General features: G+C 42.2%; 1 protein-coding gene across 1 annotated transcript in view; it reads left to right on the forward strand.

Moving 5' to 3' along the window:
- Intu (inturned planar cell polarity protein) overlaps nt 1-17,397 on the forward strand; it is a 51,067-nt gene that overhangs the window by 18,472 nt on the left and 15,198 nt on the right. The window contains exons 4-9 of the mRNA XM_075950726.1: nt 1,002-1,205; nt 3,531-3,649; nt 6,569-6,658; nt 8,858-8,935; nt 12,634-12,823; nt 15,360-15,413. Coding sequence (XP_075806841.1) covers nt 1,002-1,205; nt 3,531-3,649; nt 6,569-6,658; nt 8,858-8,935; nt 12,634-12,823; nt 15,360-15,413 — 735 coding nt within the window. The remainder of the gene's footprint in view (nt 1-1,001; nt 1,206-3,530; nt 3,650-6,568; nt 6,659-8,857; nt 8,936-12,633; nt 12,824-15,359; nt 15,414-17,397) is intronic.

A 17,397-nucleotide genomic window follows, 5' to 3' on the forward strand; every position in this document is an offset into this window, starting at 1 on the left:
AGCTTCCTGTATATACCAGGGTGACCTTGAACTCACAGAGATCCACCTGCACCTGCGGAGATTAAGGGGAACGACCATCATGCATGCTTTGAAAAGCATTATTTGCTTTTAAATTTAAAACTTTATGGATGATTCCCTTTAAGGGGCATTTTTAGAATATAAACATCAGGAGCACCGTGGCTCCCGAGCTTACGACGATGCCCTCCTTGTCCAGCGTTCATTAGTTCATTATATGCTCATGCCAATGCGTCTTCGAGTTGAGCAGGCTGTCTCCGGCCAGCCGACACTGCGCAGGTGTCTCCGTTATCCAGGAGGGGTGCCTGTCAGCGGCCGGAAAACTGCTGCATTCTGGATCCTGACCAGTCTTGACATCAGGCTGTGAAATTAAAACTCTCCTGATAAACTGACAGATAATCCTCCTGGTGGTGCAGCTCCCGAATGCCAGCGGTTGTTTGTTTGCCGGTGCTCTCTTTAGCCCCTCTTTAAAGGGCTACAAAGATCGTCTGAGAGGAGAATATTTGAAACCTGCCCCATTTGGAAGGAAAGGCAACTCCCTCCCAGTGTGTAAGGTTACCCTTGGCCCCAGCCTCTTCATCTTCACTTTCTCTGTGAGTCAATGCTATTTGCAGCAAAGACGTGCAGTGACTCTTCTGTACTCAAACGATAGGATTTCCGCTCTTCTATGGTTGTCTTTGTGCAGTCAGTGACTGCATTTGTGTGAATGAATTTTCATAGGGAGCATTGTACTTTTCACTCAATACACATTTGTAATTTGTGTGTGTGTGTGTGTGTGTGTGTGTGTGTGCCCACCACTGTGAAAGGAGTTAGGTACAGATACAAGTGAATTCCCTGTGCTCACCATTAGCTCTTACTCTGAGGTACCATCTCCTCATGTGCACTCCTGACTATATATGTCAGCACATGGCTTTCTTTGTTTAAAAAAAAATGCACCTGATATTTGCCTTGTTGAAGCATCAAACATTTTGTTTTATGTTTTTCAGGTGAAGCTGACATTTGAAAATGCCTATGCAGTGAAAAAGGAAACAACCCAACCAAAAAAGAAAAAGCCACAGTCGAGCACGAACGATTTGGTGAAACTTCTGTGCGGGTCGGAGGCCGACGGCACCCAGCACAGTACTCTGGGAGCCCCCCACATCACCATGTACCTCTCGCTGCAGCTCCAATCAGAGGTCTCCAAGGAGGAGGTGAGTGTCTGCTCGCTCTGCTGCAGGAGGAGGGGACCATCCGTCAGCCCAGCTTATGCAAACTGGGAAGGAACTGGAGGGGGTTAGCTGCCTCTTAATCGAGTGCATGTTCTGCTGGTGTATGTATTCTATGCCACCAGGGGTTTCAAGCCTCTAAGAGAAGAGGGCATGCGCTTTTCAGCTCCTCTCAGCGATGGGGATTGAAACCCCCAAAGCTTCCTTTTGCAGTTTGTCATATGAAATACGCATGTCCTTGTGTTGTTTTCTGTCTGTTTAATAACAATTGAAATGGTAAAGATGAAATTAATTGTATATGTACTACTTGGCATTGTTATGTTCTGAAAAATATATAGACTTCCCGTGTTAATAATTCTAATTTCTTCCATCTTGCTTGCTCCTCGTATCTTTAGAATGAATGAGTCATTTAAGCATTTAATTTTGAATCCTCCCAAGTTTGGGGGGTACTGTCCTGAACCTTTCCAGCCCACATGTCATCGTGCCTGACTTTCTCTGGAAAGTGTGGGAATGCCTCGCAAATAAATAGGTTGCTGTCTGTGGCCAGTTCTGTAGCAATATTGTAATTAGGAGAGGCTCTTTATTTTTACCATGCAGAGTGGAAGCTTCTGTAAGTGCGAGCTACTAACGAGGGCTTTAAAAATGCAGCTAATTAAATTGGCTGGGCGCTGCAGAGCTCGCCAGCCCCTCAATACCAAGGCTTTTCAGACTCCTATGGCGACTTCCTTAAATGGCCTCTTTTTTTCTCTACTATGTTACTGTACAATGAAATGTCAGGGGGTCGTTTCTTTCTCTGAGCGTTACATAATTGATACAGAGCTTGTCTTCCAGTTGCAAGATTTGGAGTGCAAGGATCACAAGATGGAGACATCTAAAACACTAATCAAAGACTGTTTAAAACAGCCTTTGGTATTTTGACAAAATAGAATGGAAGTATTTTTTGGGCAAGGTTTAAATTTATTAAGTCAGCATCACAGATTTTAGTTCATGTTTGACTTAATTTCTAAAGATAAATAATAAAATACTATTTAGCTGTTTTCACAGTGAAAATTGCAATAAATTTGAATCATAATGCAGTGTATTTGGCAAACATATCCCATAGCATATATTGAATAATTTACATATATAAGATGTTCTTAGTAAGTATGCAAAGTAGGTTGCACAGTGTCTCATCATCGTATCTGTGATAAGTGTGAAAATTGTAAATGCATGGACACTGTACCACATAACTATTCTCATAGAGATGTTTAGCCGTCTTTAGATGCAGAATCAAGGAAAAGCTTGGCCAGTGTATTTGAGGATTTGAGGAGTTAGGACTTTGTGTTATAGCAATTATAGCCATTAGATTAATTGGAAGTTACTCTGAATTCTTCATGATTTCTATCTAGAAGTTTTAATTTTGTCTGCTTTTAATTTGTCATGTGAGAAAAGTAGATGTTGCCTAAATGTTAGCAGAAAGTGTGGCTCAAGCTGCCTGATGTTTTAGGAGGTCTGCACACTGCAGGTCCCTGATGTTTTAGGAGATCAGCACACTGAAGGTCCCCGATGTTTTAGGAGGTCTGCACACTGCAGGTCCCTGATGTTTTAGGAGATCAGCACACTACAGGTCCCCGATGTTTTAGGAGATCAGCACACTACAGGTCCCTGATGTTTTAGGAGATCAGCACACTGCAGACTTAGAGACTCATTATTTTACTTTCGTTAAAGCTCTCTGTTTCTTAGAAACAGGTTCTCATTGAAAACAGAAAAATAGTAGCCATTTTCTAAACTATCGTGTAAATTAATGTTTTCCACAGTTTGCAATAAAATGTGCCTGTTCATATAGACTTATGCTGTTTAAGCTCTCCCATATTTAAGTTAGAGATTTTATAATCATGTGATACTTTTTTTCCTCCTCTTTGTACTTCTTCAGTTTTGCATTCTCACTTTGTAAATATAATTAAGTAAATATTTAGTAATATCACTAAAAATAATGGTTATCTTTTAAGATTCAGCATGAAAGAAATTAAAAGATTCCTAGGAGTAACGCATGGGGTTTAAAGCTTAAAACACTATTTGAAATCAATAGTAATTGTAATTGTGTAGCTTGGTCTCCTAAGTAATGAAGTCTCTAAACTCACTTTCAAGTGTAGCATTTGAAATGCTTGTTGAAGTGTTAACACTCCAGGCATAGTTCTGCCCTGGGGTCTGAATGAGACTCCAACTGTAGCTGAAAGGCTCCCCATTCTGTTCTTTGTACAATGTCTGAACTTTCAGGACTAATGTTGGTTGGAGCATCTGAGAGCTCATCATCTGTTCTTGCCCTAACAGCAGGAAATTCTGTACCATTACCCAGTGTCTGAAGCCTCTCAGAGACTCAAGAGTGTGAGAGGGATTTTTCTCACCCTCTGTGACATGCTGGAAAGTGTGACTGGGACGCCAGTTACTAGGTAACAATGTTTCACTCTTTCTTCAAGTTCTCATCTTTGGAATCTATGATAAAGGGATTCCTGTCTGTGGCAGAGTCCACTGTGGGGAGGACAGCGGTGCAGCTGTTTCAGCTAAACATTTCTTTCATCTGGAGTGTATGTTTTTAATTCAGCAGTAAGCCAGGGATTTGTCAGAATCATTTAATTAACAGACTTGGCTGTTGACCCGTAGTTACAATTCTTCATGGCAATGTCTTTGAGTTGGCAAAATGGCTCATGGGTAAAGGCGCTTGCTGCGAGCCTATCAACCCTGTCAACCTGAGTTCAATTCCTGGGACCAGATGGGGGATCAAGAGAATAGACTCCTACAAGTTGTCCCCCAACCTCCTCCACACTCAAGCTGTGGTACACTTGCCACATGCACACATGTGTACAACACACACACACACAATTACTTTAAAAAACAGTGTTATCTTTTAAACATGACATTATTATGTATCTTGACTCTTGACTTCCTTATGTTTTTATTGTGGTTGTCAACCACAATAAATTATTGCTATTTTTCTACTTTAGTATTTCTGTAATCTAAAATTCATGAAAAATGGTTAGTTCAAGTTTTAACAGCTCCCATATTACTGATAAAATATGAGGTTAGATATCCCAGATTGTAACTTTTTTTCCATCTCCTGGTAAAAATTATACTTTAAAATATTAGGAGATATGGGGTATGTAAAATAATGGGGAGAATTTACTTGTTTTCCTAAATAAAAGCTAGGTATAAATCTTTGACTTTTTTAGTATGCAGATATATTGATTATATATTTGAAGACAGTGGTGCTTGAGACTTTATTTCATAGATAAATTTATATTTATAAAATCAGCTTGTCGGATTTCTATTTATTCTTCCCTTCCTTCCTTCCTTCCTTCCTTCCTTCCTTCCTTCCTTCATCCATTTATTCATTGCAGGGATCCAAACAAGGAACTCATGCCTGTCCGTTAAGTGCTGTATACCACTGAGCTATGGCCCCAGCCTCTCTTTTAACTTTTTTAACAGCTTTGCTTAACTATAGTCCATAAATCATACAATTTACCCATTCTTAAAAGTGTACAAGTAGGGGCTGGAGAGATGACTCAGAGGTTAAGAGCACTGGTTGCTCTTCCAGAGGACCTGGGTTTGGTTCTCAGCACTTTGGTATCCCAGAGTATCTGCGATTTCATTTTCAGGGGAATCTAGCACTCTTTTATGGCTTCTGTGGGTACTGGGCATATGCATGGTGCAGATATACATGGGGCAAAGCAGCCATATATATATATATATATTACAAGCAAATCACTCTCTTTTTAAAAAAGTACTCAAGTAAATATTCAAGCGTATTCATAGATTGGCCATGGTCAATGTCAGAACATTTTTATCACCTTAAAAGGGAACTCTGTGCCCCTCAACTGTGAGCCTGTGCACAGCTCAAGGCCCAGGCACCCATTGGCCTGCTAGCCTTGTCTGTAGAGATCCCTGCTGGAGATATTTCAAATGAATAGAATCATAAGATGAATGTTCATTTGTTTTTTTAAAAAAAAATTGTTATTAGTTGTGTGTGTGAGTTGGGGTAGTTTGTGTACATGAATGTAGGTGCGTCTAATTCCTTGACGCTGGAGTTAGAGACACCCATGTGAACCTAACATGGGTGCTGGGAACAAAACTTGTCTTCCAGGGGAGCAGCACTTGCTCTTAACTACCAAGCCATCATCCCAGCTCCTAGACTAACGTTTTAATTTGTGTTTGCTTGTTTTCTGGGTTTGTTTTATTTTAAATTTAAGGTTTTTCATGTAGATTTGTTCTTTGCTTCTCTCTGCTGTGTAGGTTAGATGTCATTTTACTGAGTATCTACTAAGATCTACTACTAAGATCTTGTCAGTAATGATAAGATAAATAATGATATCGAGGGAAACCTTTTTGAGGAAACAATGAATGTGAAATGTTATTTTCAGAGTTCCCAAACAATATGTGTCTTGTTGCATATTCTTTTTTAAAAGTTTAATAATGCTAGTATGATATAAAAGAGGCTAATATTTGCCTAAAAGTATATGTACCTCTAAACTTTAAGATAAGAATAATAGTTTGAAAAAAATGTTTTGATAGTTCTTATTTAAAGCAGCGTGCTTGTGCTCTCTGTATTTCCATAGTTGGTTGTTGTGACTTTTCAGAAGTTACCTAATCGTTTGCAGCTGCATGAAGTGTAGTTAAGAATAAACTGCACATGCTTGCAATGCACACACGTCACAGCTGACAGACGCGTCCCCTCTGTATCCGTCACACACTGCACACATGCCCTGTCCTGGAGTTCCGCTGAGCAAGATGTGCCTGTGACTCCGGTTCCATCACTTGCCCCCACACCCACATCTCATAGTGTTGGGTTGTCATCTTTTAGCTGGAATCACTGTTTTCTTTTCTTTGTAATCTCCTAAGTAGACATGTCCATACATGGGCAATCACAAAGTCTCCGTGGAATTAGGGAGCTAGGAGGGAAACAGTCGTTTTAAGAAACTAAACTGTATGTAGCTACTTAACGTCAACAAAACATTTCACACACACCCCAGTTTGAGACAGGGAGGGTCTCACTGTGTAGCCCTGATGTCCTGGAACTTTTGTACTTAAGCTGGATTTGAAATCACAGCAATCCTTCTGCCTCAGCCTCTTGAAGGCAGGGATGTAGGCATGTGATGATTCTACTTTTGTGTGTCCTGGGGGTTTGGAAATAATTCCAAATATGTTTTTGTTGCTGCACAACCCCTGCCTTTTCTGTGTGGTAGTTAGGTATGTGCCAAGAAACTTCTTATTAAGCAATTCAGTTCTTAAATTATACCATGTGTAACCTTTTAAGGATATTTTTATATCTCCATAAAAGTTACTCTAACCACATTTTGATTTTATGTTTTTCTTAGCTCATCCCTCCATTTAAATGGGAAACAAATTCACGTTGCTTTCTTGAAGGAGTCTGACAAGTTGTTGTTAATTGGCCTGCCTGCTGAAGAGTGAGTTGAAGTTTTTATTGTTTACCTTTAAAAAAAAAATTCTGAAACCATGGTAACAATAGCGATACAAAGTAAAATGGTGGTCAACAAAGCCTGTCTCGTTAAATTATGCCACTTTAATCGAAAAGAAAACTCCTCGTGCTGGTTTCATGATCCCAGCATGCTGCACTGGGGAAGTAGATAACTGTGTTTTGGGGAGCTGTCAGAACAGCCTACACCGAGGTAGCATTCAGTCCAGCTTCAGAAATCCCCATAGTCTATAACAGTCTCAAATTGGTTTCAACGTCTAAAGTCTCTTCCGAGACAACTGACAATCTCTTGACCGTAATCCCCCTGGAAAAATCAAAATCCAAAAGCAGATCACATACTTGCAGCATATATTGGCACGGTATATACATTACCATTCCAAAACACAGGGAAGGGACCATAATGAGGAAATACTGGACCAGAGCAAGACCCAAGACCAGCTGGGCAAACTCCAAACTCTGCATCTCCATGTCTGATGTCAGAATGCTCTTCAGATCTCGACTCCGTTCAGCTTTGTTGACTGCAGCACACTTCGTTCTCTTGGGCTAGATCCACTCCCTGTCTGCAGCCTCCTCAGTAGATATCCCACAGCTCGGGCTTCTCCAGCATCCTGTGTCTTCACCTCACAGCTTCACACAATGGCCTCTCTAGTCTCCATTCATACACTTGGCCTCAGCGGCTTTCCTTAGTGGGGGAGGAAGATTCCATAACTCCTTTCTTCTACCCTTGACTCTAAAGCCAGAACCACATGGCCGCAGCTACCAAGTTCTGCCTGCTGGGGCTGGAACATGGCTCCCTCATTCAGCTACATCTTCACGAGCTTTCTGTTTTCAATAGTTTCTTTTACTGCCTAAGCTTGATTGTCCTGGAACTTGTTCTGTAGACCAGACTGGCTTTGAACTTAGAACTCTGCATGCCTCTGTCTCCAGAGTGCTAGAAATAAAGACATGTATCACCATTCCTGGACCTAAGATATTCTTTAATTCTTCTTCACAAGATGTAAGTATAGCTGGGTGGGGTCTTCCCCTGAGGTCACCACTCCCTTTATTTCATTTCTTAATCTGTTTATCTTCTTGAATACAAAGTTTAGCTCCGTTCCACTTCCTGGTGTCCCTTTCCTACTCAAATTGTACATTTTGTATTTTTCTTGCTCAGTTTCTCCTTTTCATTATAAATCTTCATAAGAGTCAACCTTAGCAACCTTACAATAGAGTCTATACTAGATTGTTTTGAGATTTCCTGTGCCTATGAAATTAATCCAAAACTCTTCACTTTAGCCTGAGGCAGACTTTTCTGACAAGGACAAAAAGCAGTCATATTCTTCACCAAAAATGTCACAAGAACCATCTTTAGGCAGCATACTGAAATTCTTCTCCTTGAAACCTCTTGAGTGAGACCCCACAGTTCAGATCACCCTGGGCACCTCTGTCTTCCATGCCCCTACTGGTATGGTCCATTAAGCAGTGCTTAAAGCATTCCACTGCTTGCTAACTCAAAAACATGGTCGGGCCTATCACAGCAATACTGCAGTCCCTGGTACCAACTTCGGTCTTAGTGTTTTTGTTACTGTGAAGAGATGCCATGACTATGGCAATTTTTATAAAGGAAAACATTTAATTGGGGCTGGCTGACAGTTTCAGAGGTTTAATCCATTATTGTCATGGTAAGAAGCAAGGCAGCATGCAGGCAGACATGGTGCTGGAGAAGGAGCTGAGACATCGACATCTTGATCCCCAGGCAACAGGAAGCAAACTGTCACACTAAGCATAGCTTGAGTATATGAGACCTCAAAGCACGCCTCCACAGTGGCACACTTCCTCCAACAAAGCCACACCTCCTAATAGTGTCACTCCCTATTGGGGCCATTTTCTTTCAAACGACCCCTTATGCCTAGAATTTATTCATACTGGAGAATTTGGGGAGTGGGTTTTTTTGTAATTTTTTTTGTATTTTTTTTTCTGCCCAGGTGTTCAATTTCTTTAGTAAAACAGTGACTCTGAAAAGCTGAAGTGACTTCCTGCCTTAGGGTGACCATTCTCTAATTGCAGTTTCACAGCTCTGCCCACAGCTGACTAAATTGTACCAATATGTTAATGTAAGGACATCTTGCTCCTTTGGGGTCTGTATCATCAGATTATGTTGTGAATGAGTAACTGCATAATTTCTTTGCAGAGTTCCTCTTCCCCAGCTAAGGAACATGATAGAAGATGTCGCCCAAACCCTGAAGTTCATGTATGGTTCTTTAGACAGGTAAGCATTTCGCTGGACTCTGTCTCAAGTGTCAGGTCCTGGTTCTGTGTCCTCCCCTGCACTTGGCAGTGACTCTTGCTTGGGAAGCAAACTGTTTGGTTCATTCTTGTGACAGTTCCCTCGTATTTTCTTTCTTTATTCTTTCTTAATTTTTATTAAATTCAATTATGAATTAATTTTTTTGAGACAGAACCTCACTGTGTAGCTCAGACTGACCCAGTCCTTACTATGTAGCGTGGGATGACTAGGACTCCTGATCCTGTTACCTCAGCCCCCCAGGTGCAGAGACTATGGATGTGAACCATCACACCTGGGCTTAGTGAAACTGATGCTATTGCTTTTCCCCTAGTTTATTCCAATAGGTACCATGTGGAAATTCATGAGATTACTAATTAGTCCCGGATACCGTGATTACTATAAGTTCTGTATTACAATATATTATTATATACTACAGTATATACTTGTTCATTTCTTTAGAGGCAAATATAACATATTTCTGTGTAGAATACAAAGATTAAGATTTGAAGTAAATGTTTGTGTTTTCTCTGCTATTTCACGAACCTAAAATTTTTTTTAGTCAAAAAATTTAATTAAAGATGTGCATTTATCTGGGAAAGGTAGCATACATCTGTAGTGTGACATTTGAGAATCTGAGGCAGGAGGATTGCTGTAAGTTCAAGGCAAGCCTAGGCTACATAAGGAGTTTACAGGCCACTCTGAGTTGTAGACCTTGTCTCAAAAAACAAAATAAGCAAACAGAGCACAGTTAGTAGAAATGAGATACGCTGTATGAGACGTTAAGGTGCGATATGTATTCCTTCGTGTATTCTACATGAAACATGACTATGAATATGCTTCTCCATTTCAGGCATTCTTTGTGCTTCTCTTTTTCCATTTTTTATCCTTTGGCAGTTTGGTACATTTGCACAGTGGAGGTTAGTTGTGCTCATTACCTCTGGCACCCCCTCTTCTCCTGAAACCTTCCCTCCTCCCGACAACCCCGCCCCCCAGCACACACACAATCTCCTGTGTCCTGTGACCCACTGGGTTATTAGGTTTGCTGCATGAGCATAACCAGGGATTATTTACTGGAGCATGGGCAACTTTTCAGTGGCTACACCACTGAAGAAACCATTACGTGCCAGTAGTCCCTTATGGGCCGCTCCCCATCTCTGACAAAATGTCTATCAGTCCAGTCTTGTAGAGGTCGGTGCAGACAGCCACGGCTGTAATAAGTTCACAGGTGCAATGGTCCTGTTGCACCCAGCAGGTGTCTTTTTGTGCACGTGTCCCACCATGCTCTGACTCTTCCCTTCTTCCCTCTGATTCTAAGGCCTGGGAGTGACATAGATGTCCCATCGAGGGCCATCATCGCTTATTCTTGGCCCTTTGGCCAGTTGTTCTTAACCTTATAATATAATGCGATACATATTTATTGACATGAAGGGGAAAAGTAGAGGAAACCGTTTATCATTTAACTGCACAGAATAATCAGTGGGAAGCATTTTTCTCCAGTGGAATTTCTGCAAGTTCCAGTGCTTCTGGGGTCTCAAGTGTGGTATCTCTGCTCTGCACACCAGAGTACCCCAGAATAGAAACTGACAGACAGTTTTTATGCATTCTTCCAAACACGGCGACATCCCTCTGCTGATCTGTGGTGAGACTCAGGGCGTCGAGGATGGACTCCTGTCATGTCGGTCATTCTGTTCGTTACCTTCTCCACTGCAGGAACCTGTGAGGACGCACAGCCCTCCCAACACGATTGTTTGAATGAGGTGCAAAAGGCTGGTGGTCCAGACACAGCGCCTTTGCCGTTTACTAATTTGGTTGTAACCAATGAGGAATGAAACTGTGTTATTAATCACCTTTTGAAAGTTATAGTAGACTTCAAACTTTGCTGTATTGTGCTTAATGGTGTTTCTCAGAGTCTTTAATCTTAGTCATTCACTCTAAAACAGCAAATGGACTTGGGTGCAAGTTGCACACCTATAGCCCCAGCTCTTTGTGTTCCTGAAGGAGCACGTGACCTCACAAGCTTAGGCCAGCCTGGGCAATGCCATACGATCCGCTCTTTAGCACCCATGCCCACTCCCGTCATCCCCTTGCCTCACTCCCTCAGAATGTGTGCTCCACTGGAGTTCATTGTCTTTTGTGTTGATTTTATTGCTGCGCTCCCAGCAAAGAGACTAGGGACTGGAATGAAGGACACACTGAGATACTTGTAGAATGAATTCGTGCCTGTCGCTTTGGTAGGATACAAGCCAGCCATTGTGTCACCTTCTGAGCTGTTCCAAGGAATAGTCACGATTAATGCTGGCTTGCGTTCGCACGTCTAAAATCAGCTGTTTAACCCCTCCAGGCCCCTCCCTCTCTCTACCCCTCCCTCCTTCCAATGCTCATGTCCTCAGTTGAGAAGAAAAATAACTTAGCTCCTTCTCTTCTGTGTCCTGGGTACTTGTAGTAAGCACCATAGGAAGTTGGGTGTTCTGAGTACTAGGTAATTTGTAGGTGGGTTGGATCATATTAACCCCACTTTTGACTCGAAAACCAAAACTCAGAGAGAGGCCTCTTGATTGGTCTTGTGACAGCTGTCTAGTAAGATTCAAAGCCAAATCTTTTGTCCTACAGAGTCAGAATCTCTCTATTATCCCCCGTCACTTGAAAGACCTATGAGTTGTAAATGATTGGAAGATGGAGAGGGAGGAAATGTGTGCTTCAGCCCTTTTTATTGTGCACATGTCTCCCCCTCCCCGGGTTGGCCGCAGTTCTTCCCTGGTGTCTGTTGTTAAATATAGAAAGTGTATTTCTTAACACTCTCCCCCAGTCTCGCTACAATGGCTGTAGCTAAGGGACTGGGGAGGAAGAGAGCTTCCATGCAGGAATGGAGCCCGTCCCTTGAGCTACTGCAGGAGGCGATGGACCTCTCGACTGGTTGCTCTCATTTCCAGCTCCTCGTTGTGGAATATTAACTTAGGATGTGTTACATTTGTTTATGCTGTGGATCATTTGTTTAATGATGCAAAGATGTGTGTGTGTGTGTGTGTGTGTGTGTGTGTGTGTGTGTGTGTGTGTGTGTGGTTTTTTGAGACAGGGTTTTTCTGTATCTTTGGAGCCTGTCCTGGAACTAGCTCTTGTAGAACAGGCTGATCTTGAACTCACAGAGATCTGCCTGCCTCTGCCTCCCAAGTGCTGGGATAAAAGGCATGCACCACCACTGCCCAACTGTGTTGCATTCTTTTATGTTGCATTTATTTAACTCTGTGAAGCTGTGTTGCTGTGCCTATCTAAAACCCCCGACTGGGCTAATATAGAGCTGAACGGCCAAAAGCGAGGCAGGAGAAAGGATAGGCGGGGCTGGCAGGCAAGAAGAATAAATAGGAGGAGAAATCTGGGAAGTGACAGAGATCAAGGAGCGAGAAAATAAGGGTCAGTCACCCAGCCACACAGCCAGCCACAGAGAAGAGTGGAAGTAAGATAGAAATTTAAAAAAAAAAGTGAAAGCCCAGAGGCAAAAGGTCGATGGGATAATTTAAGTTAAGAAAGGCTGGCTAGAAGTAAGCCAAGCTAAGTAAGGGTGGGCATTTATAAGTAAGAATTAATTCTCCTTGTGTGATTATTTGGGAGCTGGGTGGCGGCCCCCAAAAGAGGCAAAGGAGTCAAAAGAGTAAAACAACCTACAACAGCTCCTGTTTCTTCAGCGCCTTTTGCCAGGTTGAGAATACTCCTCGCTTGGATCATTTCTTCAGCTTGTTCTTTCAACGAGCTCTTCAGCCTGACAGGCTGCATCTCAGCGCCAGCCGCAGTGCGCAACAGTACGAAGCCGCCAGCGCCGTGCTTTTGGACAGCCTCCCTGGAGTGCGTTGGCTCACACTTCCACAGGAACTCAAGGTAATCTTAGGGATCCTAGATAAGAATCAGAACCATCTGCCTCCTTCTAATCCTTGAGTGGGCTCATTTTCTTTTTAAAATAATTTTTAAAAACTTACTAATTGAGGAAGACCTGCCACCGTGGTGTGTAGAGGTCAGAGGATGGGTTGGTGTGCTTGGGTCCCTCTCTCCACCTCTGTTTTTGTTCCGGGATTGAGTCGCCGGCCCTCTTCTCCCTATCTCTTTGTGTGTGTGTGTGCTTCAGTGTCTGCTTTTCTTACGTAGTGTCTTGGTCATTTTCTTTTAAATTTCCTGACTGTTAATTCCAGAGCCTTCACCTTGTCTAGTTTTAGCCATATTTTAACTGATACTTTCTGTCCTAAATATGTAGGATCGCTGGTTGGTGCCTTGTGATTTGTTTTCTTGGTATTTGGACATCTCCATGGGGAAGGACCACTAGCTGGAGGCCCTGTTAAGGAGGTGGGGAAATGTCAGGAGGGAAAGTGGTCTTGGCTCGTGGTTAGGGCTCAGCCCTTAGTGAGCCTGGAGGTTGGTGGACTGCGGGTCTTAGCATTGTTTGTCAGGTTTCTTCTCCGCTCTTTGCTTGAACAGACTGGCTAGCTAGCATGAGCCAGGGTTGGGCATCTCCCTCCTATGTGGGAATATAGGAGGTTTTGTGGTCCTCTTCTGAAGTGAGGAAGGCTATTGTCGACTGTGTTTACGCCTAGGACTGCTACATCCTATGGGGTTGTGCTGTAGTTAACTAGTTTCTCCATGGGGGCGGGTTTGTTAAGGAAAACCCAGTGCTCTAGAGAATGGCTGTAGTCCCTTTCCCGTTCCCTTTTAGTGTCAGAGTCAGGAGGGCATTTTCTGTGGCAACCTGGTTAGCCTGCTGGTGGGGAAACTCACAAAAGCTTGGGGGACCAAGCAGCTTGGGTTTCCATGGAGTTTTTATCTGTGGAAATTACCCACACAGAGCGGTCTGGCGGCTTTCCAGGTACAGCGGAGGTTCTCCTGTGTTGGGGGTTTCAGCTCCTGAGTCTTTTCTGCAGCTATTATGAGTACCTGGCTATGTCTGTCTGTCTGTCTGTGTGTCAGAGCTTGAGGCCAGCAGTTTGCTGTGTTCTCGCCCCTCTTTCAGAAACACAAGAGTTGACCTTTTGTGCTGCTCAGCTTTTGACTTGTTCGGACAGAATACCTACTTCAGGTTTTCTACATGTGTGACCGGAAACCAGGATCCCCAAAGCTTTTGTTTTAGCAAAAAGCTCGACGAATGTTTTCTTCTTTTCTTTGAGATTTTTCGCTGTCTTAGAATAGTAACTTTTATTGACCACGTATCTTCTAATGACAATAGTAAGGAATTTAATCCCATAAAGACTTGGATTTAAAAGTAGTTGTGAGGCAACTTGCAGTTGGCAAGCGTTCAGTGGAAGTATTTGGTTTTAATTTGGAAGTAATTTGTTCCAAGTTTAGTATATGATGAGGTCTCCCTTTGGTTTTCTTTCCCAGGTGATTGAGAGTTTTTCACCATGCTTTCCTCGGGCACACTGGTATTGTTAGCGGAACAGTTAGTCATATTAGTCTAACGTCAGCCTGGAGACCAAGTAGAGCAAAATTCACAGACTAGCCCAAGATAAAAAATTACAAGTGTTTGTTCTCTTTGTCTGACAGTTTTTTTTTTTTTTACAAGGTAAAGGGTTCTCACCAAACAAGAGAATACAAAGCATTTGCTAGGTGCAGGGAAATGTGGGTCATGAGTGAGTGATAAGTCACACTGTGTGAACAGCATTGAAAGGCATGACTAATGTCTCAGGAGCTTTTGTTGTCTTGATACAACACAGTGTGGGACTCAGCCCTGCAGAGAATGCCTGAGCCTTTAAGGAAAACAAGAGAAAAAAGCAGGCAAATCCCTATTTACACATAGTGTGTATGCTACATATTTAAGTAACTATTTTTTGCATGTTTACACATTTTTGCGTTGCAGGATAATTTTACTCTGTTTTTAAATATAGATGCTTCAAGGAAAAGCTCCAGCAATTTCCATGGAAATGAAGCCAAATCCTATGTAAAAGATTTTTGTCTAATAACTCTGTGGGGAAGTTAAGCTGTGCCAGATCCCAGGGGGACTCCTGCTGTAATGTTTTATTCTGAATAACGATGGCGACGCTTTATTCAAGTCATCGTTTCTAGGAGAGGGACAAGGAAGAATCCAACTGACCAAAAATACATAGGAAGCAGGAAAAACAACCCAAACCAGTTAACCATATTAATAGTGATTTTCATTTTGCTTAGTTTAACAAGTTAAAAAAAATAACTTAAAACAAGAAAACAGTTTTTTAATCTCATAAATTGTTTTGTGTTGATCAGAAGTTTTTTTCACCATTTTCATCCACTTTTAATAAAAAAAATACATACGTTAAATAAGTTAATGTTTTATATTTGCAAAGCTTAAAAATAACATGTTCCGTTTAGAGATATTTCTTGTGTAGTGCGACAGAGAAAGATACTTGCTCAGTCCCTCAGGCAGCTCTGAGTGCTCCTCCTTGTGTTCACACAGGTGGAACTGGACACAGTGTTGAGTGACCTTGAGGCCAACGACTTTGAAGAACTGGTAAGAAGGGGAGGATTTCCACAGAGGTACAACGTTGAACTCTCTGTAATCAGTCATTCTAAGCATCTGTGAAGCGGGCTTAGAGCATTCGGCCTCTGTTTTGACACTGGCCATGTCTACTTGCCCCAAGGTTTTCTATTCAACTGAAATATCAGTTACACAGTGTGTGCAATGAGGTTAGACAGTGATTAACTTGACAAACACTAGGACTTTGTGAGGACAGAGATGGAGATGGTCTGATGATTTGAGAACACTAAGTCTGAACTTAACTTGGAAGGCTCAGAGTGACTTTAAACTCTTTAAAATTTCCATTTCCTCGGTCTCCCCAATGAAAAGACCAACAGATACGTTGTCAGTAAGCAATTAATATCGTTAACACTCAAGCCACTGTATATAAGCAACTCCTCGCCAAAAGGAGCTAAGTTCCTCAGAGACATGGAATGTTCTAGAACTTTCAGAATGGATGCAGGTTGTGTGTGCTGGGGCTGAAACTGGGCTGACTCAGCACATGGGAAGGCATCCAGGGCGCTGAAGCTTGTAAGTTCATGATGCTTGGAAAAAAGGGAACTAAGTCATTTCTGTGAAAACTGGGGACACGGGGAAGAACCAGACATTCATGCTTCCTTTCTTGTCTGAACCACACGTCAAGGTGAGCACAGAGATCAAGAGGACAGCAGGCAGTACATTGTTGGCAGTTGCCTTGGCGTCTGTATCTTTGGCTGTGATAAAGTACTCTGTTGAAGCCCATCCATTTATATGGTCCCTGCATAGGGAGTGGAAGATAGGTGTCCCTGTGTCAGTTAAGATACCTGCCTGGGGTTCACGTCCCATGTGATGCTGCATTCGCAGGTTTACAAGGAGCACTATTTGCACTGTGGAAGGACACAGCCACCCATGAAATACCTGAAGGAGGCATTACGTCATCTACCACCATTAAGTTAAGGGCATGTCACATGACTCTATTTGTAGAAGGGAAATTACAATCAATTAAATCCAGACTGGGAACATGGGAAATCTTCTTCAACAAATAAATAAATCACAGAAAGATGGAGAGAGGCAGAGACAAGAGGATAAAGACCTTGAAAGGGGCTTTGAAGAGACAACCGTGTAAACCAAGTCTATAGTCTTCCTTGGCTTCTCATTCAAACAAGTTTTTTCAAAATATCAGTGAAGTGGGGCATGATGGCACACACCTTTAATCCCAGCAACAAGGAGACAGGCAGTTGAACCTCAAGTTAAGCCCTACCTGGGATACATAGTAAAGCCCTGTCTCTCTAAGTGTATGTATATATACATACACTTATATATATATATATATATATATATATGTGTGTGTGTGTGTACATATATATATATACATACATCTGTAAGTAGACATTCGTGAGACAATTAAGGAAATATAGTACTGATGGCTGTGTATTAGATAGGAATAAATCTTTCAACACTAGCATGATGGCTATATATTTTCGTAATATTTCTTCTGTTAGTTTTTTTAAAGTATTTTATTTGAAGTGTGTATTTGTACCTGACTGTATGTATGTGTGCCACATACATGCTTGATCCCATAGAGGCCAGCAGAGGGACTAGGATCCCCTGGAACTGGAGTGGCCGGTGGTTGAGAGCTGAACCTGGGTCCTCTACAAGAGCAGTAAACTCTCTTAAGCTCTGAGCCGTCTCTCCAGCCCCTTAGAGTGCATTCTGAAGTTATTTACAGAAGTGGATCTGGGGTTGGTCAGAATAATGTAGTAAGAGAGGGAAAGGCAAGATATGAGGAAACAAGCTGACCCTCACAGTCGCCTTGTCCACTCCGATACTGCTGTTTTCTGTCTTCCACCTTCTGCCTCTGCTTCTAAGCTCTGGTGTTACAGGCGCGTACCACCATGCCCCGCTTCGTTCAGTGCCCTTATTCCTATGGATGGAACACAGTTTCAGACACTTAGTTATTTCTGGTTTTTCATTTCCTCTGCATTGAGGATAAAGTCAA

The sequence above is a fragment of the Microtus pennsylvanicus genome, chromosome 16 (assembly GCF_037038515.1).
Source record: "Microtus pennsylvanicus isolate mMicPen1 chromosome 16, mMicPen1.hap1, whole genome shotgun sequence".
Taxonomy (NCBI): Eukaryota; Metazoa; Chordata; class Mammalia; order Rodentia; family Cricetidae; genus Microtus; species Microtus pennsylvanicus.